Source organism: Linderina pennispora, assembly GCF_002104995.1.
Source record: "Linderina pennispora strain ATCC 12442 chromosome Unknown DL89scaffold_11, whole genome shotgun sequence".
In the NCBI taxonomy this organism is placed as follows: Eukaryota; Fungi; Kickxellomycota; class Kickxellomycetes; order Kickxellales; family Kickxellaceae; genus Linderina; species Linderina pennispora.
In genome coordinates this window covers 121,784-136,237 of record NW_024468259.1, presented here as the reverse complement: position 1 = coordinate 136,237, position 14,454 = coordinate 121,784, and the positions used below count along the sequence as shown (strand labels likewise).

General features: G+C 52.3%; 8 protein-coding genes across 8 annotated transcripts; 5 read left to right on the top strand and 3 right to left on the bottom strand.

Moving 5' to 3' along the window:
* Positions 1-1,440: 1,440 nt before the first annotated feature.
* Positions 1,441-1,884, top strand: DL89DRAFT_259046 (uncharacterized protein; the record flags this gene model as incomplete). The annotated part of the gene is made up of 1 exon (XM_040885649.1): positions 1,441-1,884. One exon carries the CDS (start codon positions 1,441-1,443, stop codon positions 1,882-1,884), a length of 444 nt encoding a protein of 147 aa, XP_040741638.1.
* A 472-nt stretch (positions 1,885-2,356) lies between these two features.
* On the top strand, positions 2,357-4,196 carry DL89DRAFT_268993 (uncharacterized protein). The gene has a single exon (XM_040888113.1). The coding sequence runs from the start codon at positions 2,435-2,437 to the stop codon at positions 4,169-4,171; it is 1,737 nt and encodes a 578-aa protein (XP_040741637.1). The 5' UTR covers positions 2,357-2,434; the 3' UTR covers positions 4,172-4,196.
* An 898-nt stretch (positions 4,197-5,094) lies between these two features.
* On the top strand, positions 5,095-6,877 carry DL89DRAFT_285224 (uncharacterized protein; the record flags this gene model as incomplete). The annotated part of the gene is made up of 1 exon (XM_040889812.1): positions 5,095-6,877. The coding sequence occupies exon 1, from the start codon at positions 5,141-5,143 to the stop codon at positions 6,875-6,877; it is 1,737 nt and encodes a 578-aa protein (XP_040741636.1). The 5' UTR covers positions 5,095-5,140.
* A 285-nt stretch (positions 6,878-7,162) lies between these two features.
* DL89DRAFT_268992 (uncharacterized protein) lies at positions 7,163-8,015 on the top strand. Its single transcript, XM_040888112.1, has one exon. It carries the CDS (start codon positions 7,512-7,514, stop codon positions 7,806-7,808), a length of 297 nt encoding a protein of 98 aa, XP_040741635.1. The 5' UTR covers positions 7,163-7,511; the 3' UTR covers positions 7,809-8,015.
* Positions 8,016-8,062: 47 nt separating this feature from the next.
* DL89DRAFT_36474 (uncharacterized protein) lies at positions 8,063-9,010 on the top strand. The gene has a single exon (XM_040891578.1). The coding sequence runs from the start codon at positions 8,321-8,323 to the stop codon at positions 8,921-8,923; it is 603 nt and encodes a 200-aa protein (XP_040741634.1). The 5' UTR covers positions 8,063-8,320; the 3' UTR covers positions 8,924-9,010.
* A 324-nt stretch (positions 9,011-9,334) lies between these two features.
* On the bottom strand, positions 9,335-10,588 carry DL89DRAFT_206622 (DEAD-domain-containing protein; the record flags this gene model as incomplete). The annotated part of the gene is made up of 1 exon (XM_040884098.1): positions 9,335-10,588. A coding segment is annotated over one exon (1,254 nt), but the record flags the coding sequence as incomplete, so codon positions are not given.
* A 394-nt stretch (positions 10,589-10,982) lies between these two features.
* DL89DRAFT_268991 (uncharacterized protein) lies at positions 10,983-11,855 on the bottom strand. The gene has a single exon (XM_040888111.1). The coding sequence runs from the start codon at positions 11,824-11,826 to the stop codon at positions 11,098-11,100; it is 729 nt and encodes a 242-aa protein (XP_040741632.1). The 5' UTR covers positions 11,827-11,855; the 3' UTR covers positions 10,983-11,097.
* On the bottom strand, positions 11,828-13,505 carry DL89DRAFT_268990 (Protoporphyrinogen oxidase). The gene has a single exon (XM_040888110.1). It carries the CDS (start codon positions 13,429-13,431, stop codon positions 11,863-11,865), a length of 1,569 nt encoding a protein of 522 aa, XP_040741631.1. The 5' UTR covers positions 13,432-13,505; the 3' UTR covers positions 11,828-11,862.
* Positions 13,506-14,454: the final 949 nt, after the last annotated feature.

Genomic DNA, 14,454 nt, shown 5'->3' with positions numbered 1-14,454 from the left:
ACATCCCCACTCAGACAGTTGATGTCACCAGGTACGCTCTAAAATCATACAAAGCAGGTCAGCTCATCTACAGTTTGCTGCACCTCGCAATAAGAAACTGCATACACGCGCACCCATCGGTGCCCACTATCAACAATCTTCCCATACAGTCCTTCTGGATATCTTGCAGCATTCACTTGAGAACCACAGCGATACTGGCATTACCAGAGAGGGCATATTCAACAGAACTATATACTTGGCTAGTGCCATATGATGTCTCTAGGGATGGCATACCTTTATCATGCATTTCATAATCTATTTGAAGTGCTTTCCAACCGATGACACACTGAACCTCGAGTTTATCATTTCATGCAAATATAGTCAAGTATCCAGCGTTCCATTTGTCACCAAGACTAGAAAGTCAAACTTCACTTGTAAACTCCATATCACCATGCATCATACAGCAAATGACAAGCTTAGACTTACCGGCGCGTTGAGAGCTTTTGGCTTTGCAGATGCACATTGGAATGCACTTAAGGTACCAGTATTTATAGGGCTTGGTGTCATTTCCGCCCAGCCAAGAATGGCAAACTAAAGGGAGACTGACACCATTGACTAGGATTGCGAATTCATCATTCCTACCATATCTAATGAAAGATGCATGGGTAGCTTCAATAGTGACTATAAACGCACATAACCCCCAGTTCCAAATATCCTATTACTCACAAGTTGCCATTTTATGGCCGACTGAGGGAAAAGTTACCTTCTACCATCTCATGTTTGGATATTTCATTTGGATTCCGATAAATGACTACACCATTTCCACCAAATTACAGATGTGCTTCAGTCGGCGCCCAATACATCCATACTCTTGATACTGTTCCCCCATTCCAGCTTTATCCCTTGGATTCCTCATGTTAAAAATGTGAGCTCGATTTCTATTTGGCATTACTTTTCCACCACGGACGGGAGTTTAATATGCTTCCAGAATCAGAAAATAGCTACTATTCTGCCTATCCGTAGTCAACATTCACTAAAATCATTTGCCAACAGCCCACGCAAGTTCAATTTCCTAAACTACTCCTGCATGATCTTTCTTGTGCTCACAACATGTACTATGACATAGCCCTGCTCTTTTCGTCAACATTTTTCACTTATCTATCCATTTCGATACCAACTGACATAGTCCATCAAGTAGATCGGTCAATTCTGATACACTTTAAGGAAATTTGGCTCGAGTTTCTCCCTCCAGTTGCATACATCTCTGAACAACCTTCATGCGCCTCAATAAATCAAGCGTATAGTATTCATTCAGGGACTATATTGCTACATTGCTTTGAGGAGCCCTTTCCAATTTCACTTAAAATTCAATTGGCTTGTCTCAGGATTCTTTCTATCCAGATAGAAATACCAGCAGAGGCATACATATTCAGTCTTCTTTAACAACTACCAAAGCGGAAAATGCTTAACATCTACTGCAACCCAAGGGACCTTTTAGATAAGGCGCCCTACAACCCTGAAAGCAAACGCATACTTCACGGTGTCAATGAAGAATGCCTATCCCAAATGTCCAAACTACTCAACGCGCTGGCACAGACTATCATGGACCTAATTCTCTATCGTTTATTGTACAGGTGCGTCACCGGTAAAGTACACGCGGCTTTCCAAGCTACTCTACAGGAAGTTTTCTTTGCTGCCACAAAAGCCAAGCTGCCGTGCATCACTGCAGCTATCTGGGAAAGTATGCAGCTCAAAACAACATCTGTAAGCATGTTACTGCATATTGTACCTACAGAGGGAGCCATCATTCAATGGTATGCACTCTCAGAGTCGTTCACAGCCACTGTTCGGATGAATCCAAAGGGTTGCAGCTGGGTCACCATTGCTTTAGCAAAGGTCGACTGAAACCAAACAGCAGCTGTCCTACAGCTGATATTTTCTGGAGTTCGTGGGTAGCGGTGGTTCATGGCATGCACTTTCTTCTAGGGTTGTTTGAATTACTCCTATTTATTCCGCATGGAATCACTATTTGAACAACTGCAATACACAGCATGGGGGTGATTCTGACTACATAACTGGACCACCTTGCTACAAGGCGTGCATATACCGTGACCCTCAGATATCCTAGTATACTGACTGCAATGCGTTCTCTTGCTGGTTGCATTGCCCAAGCTGCGGACACTCGACTCAAGCTGGCCATCGCTCAAATCTAATCCCTTGTCCGAATTATCAGCAAATCCGCAATGATCTGCAAGGCGGATTCCTGCTTTTGGCACTCAGCAATTTCTCCTAAGAACATTCCACATTTTGTGAACTTGTTGCCAGCCTTTTTGCGCAGCCAGACCGCTTCTCCCAGCAGATATAAAAGCTCGGAACGATACTTTCCAGAACCTGACTTCATCAGAACCTCACCATTCTTTTTCCTGTCAAGCTATTCCTACCAGACATTATCACCATGGATCACCTCCCGCCGCACATCATTGACTCCATCGTCTCGTACACTATCGGACGGGACAAGTTGAGACCTGAGCTCCGGACCGACGCCAAGCCGGTTACTGTGCCGCATACTCTGTACCCGCTGATGAGCATCGATCCTGAATGGCGACGTGTCGCCAGTAGTTTCATCGGCGAATCGGCCATAATCTTTATCAACTCGCAAGGCACAGACAACCAGAACTATCCTGAGGATACACAGTCGCTTGGACGTATCATTGCAGCCGGGCTCGAACACCATGTCCGACACTTTCAGCTGTATTGCACTCCTGAAGATGTCGCCAACGGAACAGTACACTCAGTAGTTGGCACTCTCTTCACCCAGTGCGAGGGTAGGCTCACGAAAGTCTACACGGTTACTGTTTGTGTCTCAGTCCTCAATTCGCACGAACAGTATCACAGACATATGAGAGGGCAGCCTGCAATTGATCCACAGGAGCTTGCCAGCATAGAAAAAGGCTTTAATCTGAATATCGGTCGTATCGGCGAGCTGCTGAGGGAGGCAATGCCAAATATTGTTTCGGTTGTGTATTCTGGTGACCATTATTCGATGCTAGACAACAAACGGATAAACACCACTGCACTATCAGCGTTTTTAGGTGTCGCACCATCAATCCAGTGTCTGAGTGTCCTTGGAAACCAGACCTTGTACGCCGATTTCGACAGTAAATTAGCGCCTAGACTCAAGCACATGCACGTTGATCTGAGTGACGGCAGTGGCAACGGACTCATCGAGCTGGTAGTGCGCAATGCTGACTGTTTGGAGATGCTAAGTGTCGAGTTCCAAAGCTCCGAACCACTCAACAAGCTGTTCCACAACCCTGCAGATAAGTCACCTGTTGTATATTCGCGGCTGCATACGTTCACAGCACCATTCAAAAATGGCTGGAGAGTTCAGGATGACGGGTGTGCGCCAACGGCCAATCCTTTCCCAGTGCTGCGAAAGTTTGTATGGAAGAGGATGTGCCAGTTCAGAACCAGCAGCGTGTTTCGTTGGATCCAGCCTACGGTTGAGGTGATGGAAGTCCATATCAGCTATCAGAATTATGAGATGTTTGTCAAGGACGGCGTGTTCGATGGTGGCTCATTCCCGAATCTGCGCCGTGTTGATCTATCATGGTATACTGGTCCTGACGGCATTTCGATTGTTGATCCAGCAGGGCTACTCCCGCGTGTATTATCACTTAGTCCTGTTCTCGAGGAGGTTGCATTCGATAAACGCGTTTCTTATGCCTGCAGGGTAGTAGCTCCACTGTACAGGTGCAGGGATTTGAAAGAGTTAACCATAGCCGGTATCCAGTTCACCATTGCCGATGCAATCGGGCTGATCAACACATTCCCAAACCTACAGTCAGTGGTGCTGTCACTGAAGACTAGCCATGACGTGAACGAGCGAGGTGATGTCTCTGACGCCGAAGTCAAAGAGTTCCTGGAAAAGCATAGCCATGTAGCGAATTCACAGCTCAGGACGCTGGAAATTAGCACAGTTGTCTTCACTACAAGGCCACGCGCTGCACAGCACATACTGCTACTGGCTAGCATTTTCAAGTCTATCCAGGGCATAAAAATCCGCAGTCTCAACGAGAAGCGCGATGCAGCAATCCTTGGGGCATTGGATGAGGCTAAGCAGCGCAAATGCTTCGATAACGATGGAGAGGGTCGACCTCAATGCATGGAGTTTTCACTGGTTGAAAAGTAGAGTTTGCAGAACTGCAATCAAAAATAATATACACCACATGCCGCAACTTGACATATATCCTTCTGCACTGGCTTTTATTCAAATGCATAATGGATGTTGATATAGCAAAATCGAGAATTAAGAAAATGAGTATATAATATGATCTGCGATGCATTACCCTATGTTGACATTCGGGGTCCGGAGTCCCCCTGCGCCACCATGGACAAGGCCGAAACGCATACGTACAAAGGCCCAGGCAGACGACCAACCTTCCTTCTTCCCCTTAGTCACTTTTTTCAGAAGTTATTTTTTCCATATATCTGATAACTACTCATTCCCCAAGTCAACAGTATGCACCCTCAGAGTCGTTCACAGCCACTGTTCGGATGAATCCAAAGGGTTGCAGCTGGGTCACCATTGCTTTAGCAAAGGTCGACTGAAACCAAACAGCAGCTGTCCTACAGCTGATATTTTCTGGAGTTCGTGGGTAGCGGTGGTTCATGGCATGCACTTTCTTCTAGGGTTGTTTGAATTACTCCTATTTATTCCGCATGGAATCACTATTTGAACAACTGCAATACACAGCATGGGGGTGATTCTGACTACATAACTGGACCACCCTGCTACAAGGCGTGCATATACCGTGACCCTCAGATATCCTAGTATACTGACTGCAATGCGTTCTCTTGCTGGTTGCATTGCCCAAGCTGCGGACACTCGACTCAAGCTGGCCATCGCTCAAATCTAATCCCTTGTCCGAATTATCAGCAAATCCGCAATGATCTGCAAGGCGGATTCCTGCTTTTGGCACTCAGCAATTTCTCCTAAGAACATTCCACATTTTGTGAACTTGTTGCCAGCCTTTTTGCGCAGCCAGACCGCTTCTCCCAGCAGATATAAAAGCTCGGAACGATACTTTCCAGAACCTGACTTCATCAGAACCTCACCATTCTTTTTCCTGTCAAGCTATTCCTACCAGACATTATCACCATGGATAACCTCCCGCAGCACGTCATCGACACCATCGTCTCGTACACTATCGGACGGGACAAGTTGAGACCTGAGCTCCGGACCGACACCAGCCCGCTTACTGTGCCGCATACTCTGTACCCGCTGATGGGAATTTGCCGTGAATGGCGACGTGTCGCCAGTAGTTTCATCGGCGAATCGGCCATCATCTTTACCAACTCGCAAGACACCGACAACCAGAACTATCCTGAGGATACACCGTCGCTTGGACATATCATTGCAGCCGGGCTCGAACACCATGTCCGCCATTTGCAGCTTGAGTCCACTATCAAGGACATCGCAGATGGCATGGCGTACTCGACGATCGACTCACTGCTCAGCCTGTGCAAGGGCAAGCTCAAGGGTGTTCAGACAGTATCTCTCCATGTTTCAATTGCCTATGAGCCCGGACAGCAGCACTTTTTTATGATGGGACAGCCCATGGCTGACCAACAGGAGCAAACGAACATGGAGAAAGAGGTCACTCAAAATTCTAGGCGTATTGGCGAGCTGCTGAAGGAAGCAATGCCAAACATCATTTCGGTGGTGTATTCTTATGTGTGCCACTCTAGATTCAACAACCAGCCTCTGGACAACGCTATTCTGTCAGCGTTGCTGAGTGCTGCGCCATCAGCCCAGTATCTGAGCGTTCTTGGAGGCGAACTGTCGTATACCACTTTGGGAAGTGAGCTAGCACCCAATGTCAAGCACATGCACGTTAGCCTGAGGAATAGCGGTAGCAACAGAATTCCTGAGCTAGTTATTCGCTTCGCAGACCGTCTAGAGACACTGACTGTAGATATTCAAGACGGTGAACAGTTTAGTAAACTGTTCAAGGGTCCAGTGGATGGATCGCCTGTGGTGTACTCAAAGCTACGTATGCTCAAAGTATCAGGTGAATGCTACTGGAGACAGGAGGAAAACAGCTACACTCTCCAGATCAACCCCTTCCCGGAGCTGCGGCGGCTCATATGCAGGGATGTATATCCATTCAGAACCAGCCATGTGCTTCGTTGGATCCAGCCCACTGTTGAGGTGATGGAGGTTAATTTCAGGAACTACGGCTATAACCAGTTTGTTGAGGATGGTGTGCTCGATGCTGACTCGTTCCCGAATCTGCGCCGTGTCAATCTGTCATGGCACATTGGTCGTGACCGCATTTCAATTGCCGATACAGCAGGCCAGCTCCCGCGTGTATTATCACTTAGTCCTGTTCTCAAGGAGGTGATATTTGATACACGGGTCTCTAGTCCTACCAGCGCAGTGGTTCCACTGTACAGGTGTAGGGATTTGAGAGAGCTAAACCTAGCCGGTGTCCAGTTCACCATTGCCGATGCAATCGGGCTGATCAACATATTCCCAAACCTACAGTCAGTGGTGCTGTCACTGAAGACCAGCCATGACGTGAACGAGCGAGGTGATGTCTCCGACGCCGAAGTCAAAGAGTTCCTGGAAAAGCATGACCGTGTAGCGAATTCACAGCTCAGGACGCTGGAAATTAGCACAGTTGTCTTCACTACAAGGCCACGCGCTGCACAGCACATACTGCTACTGGCTAGCATTTTCAAGTCTATCCAGGGCATAAAAATCCGCAGTTTCAACGAGAGGCGCGATGCAGACATCCTTGGGGCATTGGATGAGGCTAAGCAGCGCAAATGCTTTGATAACGATGGAGAGGGTCGACTTCAATGCATGAAGGTTTCACTGGTTGAAAAGTAGAGTTTGCAGGATTGCAGTTCAGAATAATATACACCACATGCCGCAACTTGACATATATCCTTCTGCACTGGCTTTTATTCAAATGCATAATGGATGTTGATATAGCAAAATCGAGAATTAAGAAAATGAGTATATAATATGATCTGCGATGCATTACCCTATGTTGACATTCGGGGTCCGGAGTCCCCCTGCGCCACCATGGACAAGGCCGAAACGCACACGTACAAAGGCCCAGGCAGACGACCAGCCTTCCTTCTTCCACTCAGTCACTTTTTTCAGGAGTTATTTTTTTTCCATATATCTGATAACCACTCATCCCCTAGGTTAACACCCTATATGTTGCATAACTGATCCTGATCCCTAGATCTACGCCACAGTGCTTACGCAAGAGCATAATGGCTCTACTATATAGTTCAGTACACGCCAGTGCGTCAGCAGCTCTCCTTAGTTTCTTTACTGTCACTAGTTATATGCCACGTTAAGTTACCAGTATCACAACACCCTAACCGCAGACTGATTAATGACCAATCATCCAAGGCCCCATGTGTGCCATCACTCAGTCCTGTTCTCGAGAAAGTCGCTTTCTATACAGATTGGCCTTGTTCCAGCAGTGGCCTAGCACCGCTGTACAAATATGGGGGGTTTGAATCAGCCAAACCTGTCTGGTGTTCATTTCACCATTACCGAAGCAATTGGGCTGATCAATAGGCTCCCAGAGCTACAGCCATTAGTACTCCCCCTGAAGCCTAGCCATGACGTGAACGAGCGAAGTGTTGTCTTCGACGCCGAAATCAAGCTACTCCAAGAAAATCACAAGCAAACAGCGAGTTTGCGGCTCAGAACACTGGGGATTGGTCCATCGAGATACTCCACAGCGCTAATTGCTGCACAGCACATCCTGCTACTGGCCAGTATCTTCAAGCCCGTCTAGCCCATAGCAATCCGCAGGCCAAAAAAAGCGCGATGCAACCACGCAATTGCTTCGATGGCAACGGTGACGACAGAATCCAATGCATAGATGTTTCGCTAGTTTGAATGCAGCGGCTGGGGGACGTGGTTGGATGTAGCGGACATCAAGACACCCCTGTAATGTTTATGCCGTATATGCTCTTGGGAACATGCTATTTTTATGTGCGGTGCTTACAATTGAGTCGTCTGACACTGGTATATTTAGGAGTGGGAGCTGCCTTTTTATTCGCACCAGGGGCGGACATAAAAAAAGATCCGCAACAACATCGACCCTCATTAACGTAGCTGTGTGTTCTCACAGTGCCTGGTTCCCTGAGCTGACAAAAATGTTTCAGAGCCATGTGTAAAGTACATGGCGAAATATAGGTCGGGCGAGTATAAATGTGTGACCTCCAGGAACCTTCCCCGTTTTTCTTCATCCAACCTCCAAACTTGTTTTATAAATACCCCTTTAAACAAGCTTTATAGTCAAGAATGCGTCTGCTTAGCATCATCATCGCGCAGCTCTCGCTGCTCGCTTTCCTGCTGGTCAGTGTGCACCCGGCCCAAGCCCAATCTCAATCTACCCCGGCCACCAAGGACTCGACCATCATGCGCTCAACCGTGTCCTGCCCGGACTGCCCGAACCGCAACTGCTACGAGTGCACCTTGGGCCATAACAACACGCTGGTGGCTAACACCGGCGGGCTGGCGTACATCCGTGCCTTGATTGGGTTCACCTTGCCGTATGACGGGTCGCTGGTACGCTCGTGCCAGATCCAAATCCCGGCATTCACCCAGCCACTGCAGTCTGACATCACAGTGGTGTTCTGGCAGGCAGTGTCGTCGAACTGGGACGAGAGCACGGTCACAGCCAATAATGCACCGGATGCCGGCGGCCAGGTCGCCACGGTTACTGTGCCTGCGAATAACAACATGGGTCCGGTGGATATTACCGGGGCATGCCGCAATGCGACCTCGGGGCAGTTCTCGGTCTACATTGGCACCCAGTTTGGCCGCATCGAGTTCTGGTCCAAGGACTCGGGCAACCCGGCGATTCTCCATGTGGACAGGTTCGTCAAGAAGACCCCGAGCTAGGCTGGCTTGAGTATATTTTTCTTGCTGATTGCAATAACAGACATGTCTCTAGCCTGATATTTGACTGTTGCATAATAGGTCTAGATGCTACTGTGGGGAACGGAACGTGGGGCAGCCTGACCTTCGCATTCTCGCAGAGTTTGGGGAAAGCTCCGTTGCCCAGCAAAATGCACGTACCCATGGCGGGTGGTCAATACAATGTAGTTTTCATAGTGTATCCATGGAACAATGTCAGTTGTAAATCTCGCTGACCTGCTCCAGGGCCTTCTCGTACTGCGCACGGAGGGTCTCAAGAACAGCCGCCTCGGGGTTGATTCTGCTAACGAACGGCTCCCAGTGGTCATTCTCCTTGAGCATTTTTTTGAAATGGTAGGCCTGCGAAGCCTCGACCAGCGTGTACGCTGAACCCGCACGGCCAGCACGCGCGGTGCGGCCCACGCGGTGAGTATACTGGCTCATATGCGTCGGTACATCGTAGTTGATCACGGCCTCAACATGGCCGACATCCAGCCCACGGGCAATCAGGTCCGAGCAAATCAGCAGCGTGATCTGGCCGCGCCTGAACATGTGCATGATGCGGGAACGCTCGGCAGCCTGCAGGTCGCTCGAATACTCGGCCACAGTGATGTTGGCATCGGGCACCTGAGCAGCCCACGCCTGCACAATCTGCGCCAGACGGTGGGCGGCCTCCAGGGACTTGGCGAAGCACACGGCACCGGCCACCCGGCGTTGCCACAGCATGTAGAGGAGCATCAGCGGCTTGTCGCGCGGCTCGCATGTCGCGTAGTGCTCGCGCAGAGTCGCCGGGAACGAGAAGGTGCCCGGGCCGTGGGCAATGGCTATGTACAGGGGGCAGGTCAGCTGCAGACGCGCCAGCTTCGCCGGGTCCTGCGTCAGCGTGGCTGAGAACAGCAGCTTCTGGATGCGCGGCGCCGGGCGCGCAAGCAATTGGAGCTTGATCAGCGGATCGCGCACCGTGCACGCGTCATGCACCGGCACCGCAGACGGTTCTGCCGGACGTGCAGTCTCCACGGCGGCCTGCACGCGCGGCAGCCATTCGTGGTAGGCATCGCCCAGCAGACGGTCGGCCTCGTCCATGACCCAGAACTCTAGGTGCTGCAAAGAGAAATTGGGTGTCGCCAGGTGGTCAACAAGGCGGCCAGGGGTGCACACCAGAATATCCACTTTGCTGGCACCGCCCACACGCACCGGCGCCGTCTCCACCAGCATCGCCTGCTCGCGCGCCAGCGACACGTCACCGGTGGCCAGCCCCACGCGCAGATCCGTGCCTAGGCAGAAGCGGTCAAAGCACTCCTTGACCTGCATTGCCAGGTCGCGTGTCGGCAGCACCACCAGCGCCCGCAGCCGCACTACCAGCCGCTGGCGCAGCTTCTCGACAATCGGCAGAACATACGCCAGGGTCTTTCCCGAGCCCGTGGGCGCCGATACGCACAGATCACGCACATGCTGCCGCAGCCGCGACAGTGCGTGGGCAGCCCGCAAGACCGGGATCACGGCTGCCTGCACCGCGAACAGATCAGTGATCCCCTCCTGCGTGCACCGCGCGAGTGTGTGCGGCGAGAGCGCGAAGCGGTCGTCGGTGGCCGCTACGGTCAGGTCGCGGTCGATGGTCGTTGGATGGGCCAGCCAGTGTGGGATTCCCATGCGCGCGGCCGCCAGCGCCGATTCCGTCGACAGCTGCTGCTCCTGCGAAAAGTCGGGGAACCGCTGCAGACCCTCGGGCTCTGAAGTCGCCTGGACTGTTGCATCTGGTGTGTCGGTAGGCTCGGCCTGTTTCTCCTCCTTTGCCTTTTTCTCCTCCTTGGCCCTCCTTTTCTCCTCCTTTAACCGTTTGCGCTCCTCCTTGGCCTTCTTCTTATCCTCCTTGGCCTTCTTTCTCTCCTCCTTAGCCTTCCGATCCTTCTTGCTGTCCTTGTCCTTGGACTTCTTCTCCTTGCGATCCTTCTTTGTGGGCTTCTCGGCTACTGCAGCGCCATCTTCTGGCTCTTTGCGCTTCCGCTTCTTGTCTGTGCGCTCCTTCCTGTCGCTCTTATGTGTGCCCATTAGAAAAATGCTGTGTTATTAAGACGACGGGAGGTGAAAAAGGGGGTTGAAAAAAAAAAGCTGAGAGGCTGCAATTTTACCAACTGCAGGGCCAGTGATCATAGATTAAATCAGTCCTCGGCGAACATGCCGCGGCCAAGCTCCTTGCTCTCCAGCGCCATCTGGCGGTATCTCTCGATGGTCTGGCGCTCCTTCTCGCGCAAATCGCTCGCAGCTGCCTGTTTCTCCAGTGAGCCCTGCTTTGCAGCTCGGCGCTGATCGCGACTACGCACCAATTTCCGGAACTCACTGCCGGCGTCGCCGTAAAGCTCGCTATCATCTAAAGTAGCATCCATGGACTTGTCCTGGTGCAAATGCTGGCTCTTGGCGCGCCGCTTCAGGATCTTTGCCTCGCGCCCGGTCTCCTTGGGCGCGACCTCGTCGAGAATCAACTCGGTGCGGTCGCGGTCTTCTCGGCGGCTGCGCTTGCGGCGCTCGTGCTCGCGCTCGCGCTGCTCATGATGGAACCGCTTCGAGCTGTTTTTCGCCTGATCTTTGCTGGGCAATGTGGGGCCTTGCGTGGAACCCTGCGTGGTGCCCTGCGTGTGTCCCCAGGAGTGCCGTGTGGCGGTGCCTGCAGGCAGACCGGTTAGAGACGGGTCGGCCTGGTAGTAGCGCGAGCGCAGTTTGCCGGCATTCCAGCGACGCACAAAGGAGGCAAAGTGTCTGCGGGCCTTGTCGGTGGGCAGCTCATCAAAGTACGTGTTGCGCTCCTTGCGTAGCCACAGGCGGAATGGCGCGTTAAGCTTGAAGTAGTCATCTTGCGAGATCGGCGCTGCGTCGTGCCTGTGCAAACTCATGGGACAAAATGTGTATTTTTCAAAGAGAGAAATGGTTTACTCGAAGCTGCGCATGATCTCCTCCAGCCCTGTGACGCCCAGCGGCTGCGCTGTCAGTGCATTAAGGTTCAAGGACTGTACCAGGTCACGTGCATGCAGCACACAGTGCGGCACCGCCGGGCCGCCATACGCTGCGCCCACGACGCTCATCCGCCCCTGCATCACCCCCGCCACCCACTCGTGCATTGCGCGTAGCCGGTCCACATATCCGACCGTATACGTCGGAATGCACTCGCGTGCGACCGTGATGTCAATGTCCGCCGGCGTCTCGCTTATGCCCAGGTGCTTCCGCAGCGTCTCCAGCGCATCCTGCTCGAGCTGTGCCGAGTCACGCGTCGCACCGCCCAGCATCACCGTGAGCCGCGAGATCTCCTCGTTGCCGTCCTGCTGTGGCAGCGCACACGAGTCGAGCACCACGCCAAGAGCCGCCGAGTCGTGCGAAGACGCGCGCGGCACGAGATACCCGAAGCCGTCGATGGGTGCAATGCTGCGCTTGGCGTACGTCACGTTGGCCACAGAGACACTCGCATACGGCGTCTCATCGACCAACGCCGGCGACGCACCGCTGAACAGCGTCTTGAGCTGCGGCAGCGGCAGAGCATTGACCACGTGATGCGAGCGCACCACACGCCCGTCTGCCAGCCCAACCTCCGCCATCGCATTATCAGCAGTGAGCCTGACGCGCTGTGCGGGCGTGCCGCGCAGTATCTCAACATTGGGGCGCTGAGTCAGATCCGCCAAGAGCCGATCAGTCAGCGTCTGCAGCCCACCTTCGAACGAATACATGCTGGCATCGCCCATCATGTCCCAGAACCCACGGTTCTGCACGCGCCGCTTCGCGATCTCGACACGCTCCTCGGCATCGCGCTGCGCAAATCGCGCATGCCGTGCGCGCGAGAGCTTCGCTACACGTCGCAATCCGCGGATCACGCCGTGCTTGCCTGTCTGGTCTGCCAGCCAGAACGGGTACAGCAGCGCACGTGCGCTCAGGTCCTTCGTATCAGCTGCATAGATCCCATGCATGACCGCCGACGCCAGGTTGTCGTCCACCGCGCGCCCGAACCGCCGGCTGATGAACTCGTGGATCGATTCGTCCGTGGCCTCGGGCGTGTTCTTGCGCGTGAACAGGTCCTGCCACACTCCGCCCGCCAGGCACCGCACCGCCGCAGGAACCCCCGTTACCAGTGACCCAATACCCGTAGGCATGCGGTTCAGGTGCCTGTTATAGTATATGTACCGGTTCTGCGCTGCGGCTGACTCGCGCGATGCCGTCACCACCGAGTCGCGCAGATCCAGATCGTCTACAAGCTCAAGCACCGCCAGCGCCTCGCGCGACTCGCCTGTGCGCAGTGTCCGCGGCCCCTTTTCGGCCAGCGCCGATACCCCAGAGCCGATCTGTCGCCGCTCCGACCGCACCCATCCGCCCACATGCTGCGAGCCCTCGATCAGCGTCACCATCGCCGTTGAGGGCAGCCGCTGTGCAAGGTAGTAGGCCGTGCTCAGCCCACTTATTCCGCCGCCCAGCACCGTTACTGCGGTGTTTCGCGCTGCTTGCTGTGCCGCCATTTGCTTTAATAATTCAAACTGCAAATCCCTAGGAAAGAAGTGGAGGTACCTAAGCACTGAGCTTTAGTTCTTGAGAAGCGGAGATGAGGTTGCTCAGAGATCTGCTACCTGGCTGTCTTGCACTAATATCGGCTCGACTCTTGTCAGCCGGCCTGACTTTGTATCTGACTCGGCTCATCGGAGGAGAAATCGAAATGCATATCAATGTGACAACTAGGTAGCCAAACTTTCATGCGTTGAATCCAGCCTTGCCCGTCGCTGTCAAAGCACCTGTGGTTTATGGCCTTACTGATGGCTGCAACAATTTCCTCTCACTTTCTATCGTCCCCGCGAAGCCTGATTCTCTTGACGAACGTAGGCATACTTGCCAGCAGCAAGATGTGATGCGCAGCACGCCAATATGATCCACTGCCAACTGCTTTGAAGCTCAGGGTTCTGAGGATGGAGCTGGCCAACGTCGCATTCTTTTGCAGGAACCGTTCAATTTCGGCGTCAGAAATATGGCCTCATCTGCTGACGTCATTGGTGTCTTTCAGCACCAACATCACCAACTGCAGTTCCAGGAACATGTTGAACAGCTGGATCGCCTCCATAATGGTGAACTGACCATTATCCAGGCTCAGCTCCTTCGCATCCTCATACTTATACATATCAGTCATTGCATTGACCAGAAGAAGGGTGCTTGAATAAAATATCCCCTATTCGAGATCGGGACTAGGCAATAGGACATGTGCAACCTCGCATGATGAGCCGGAGTTCAGATGCTTAGTTTGAACTACAGACCATGCCAGATCCATATAGTGCAAACTTAGGAACAAGTCAGGTGCGAATGCGCGTTCTCTAATGGATCTCATAAATTTCGCAACTCGGGCAAGTCTCCACCCCCTCCACCTTGGTTTGGATCCAACAAACTGTATCCCTAGATGGAAATGGATACATATCTTAGCATATGAGCCGCCGAAGTTCTGGGAATGAGTTGATCGGAAAAGCGTATCCTTTTTCACTGCGCTCCCAGTACCTGTG

Bases quoted from the DNA above. Each gene is read 5' to 3' on its own strand.
- DL89DRAFT_268993 (XM_040888113.1), top strand. From the start codon at position 2,435: ATGGATCACCTCCCGCCGCACATCATTGACTCCATCGTCTCGTACACT.
- DL89DRAFT_268992 (XM_040888112.1), top strand. From the start codon at position 7,512: ATGGGGGGTTTGAATCAGCCAAACCTGTCTGGTGTTCATTTCACCATT.
- DL89DRAFT_36474 (XM_040891578.1), top strand. From the start codon at position 8,321: ATGCGTCTGCTTAGCATCATCATCGCGCAGCTCTCGCTGCTCGCTTTC.
- DL89DRAFT_268991 (XM_040888111.1), bottom strand. From the start codon at position 11,826: ATGAGTTTGCACAGGCACGACGCAGCGCCGATCTCGCAAGATGACTAC.
- DL89DRAFT_268990 (XM_040888110.1), bottom strand. From the start codon at position 13,431: ATGGCGGCACAGCAAGCAGCGCGAAACACCGCAGTAACGGTGCTGGGC.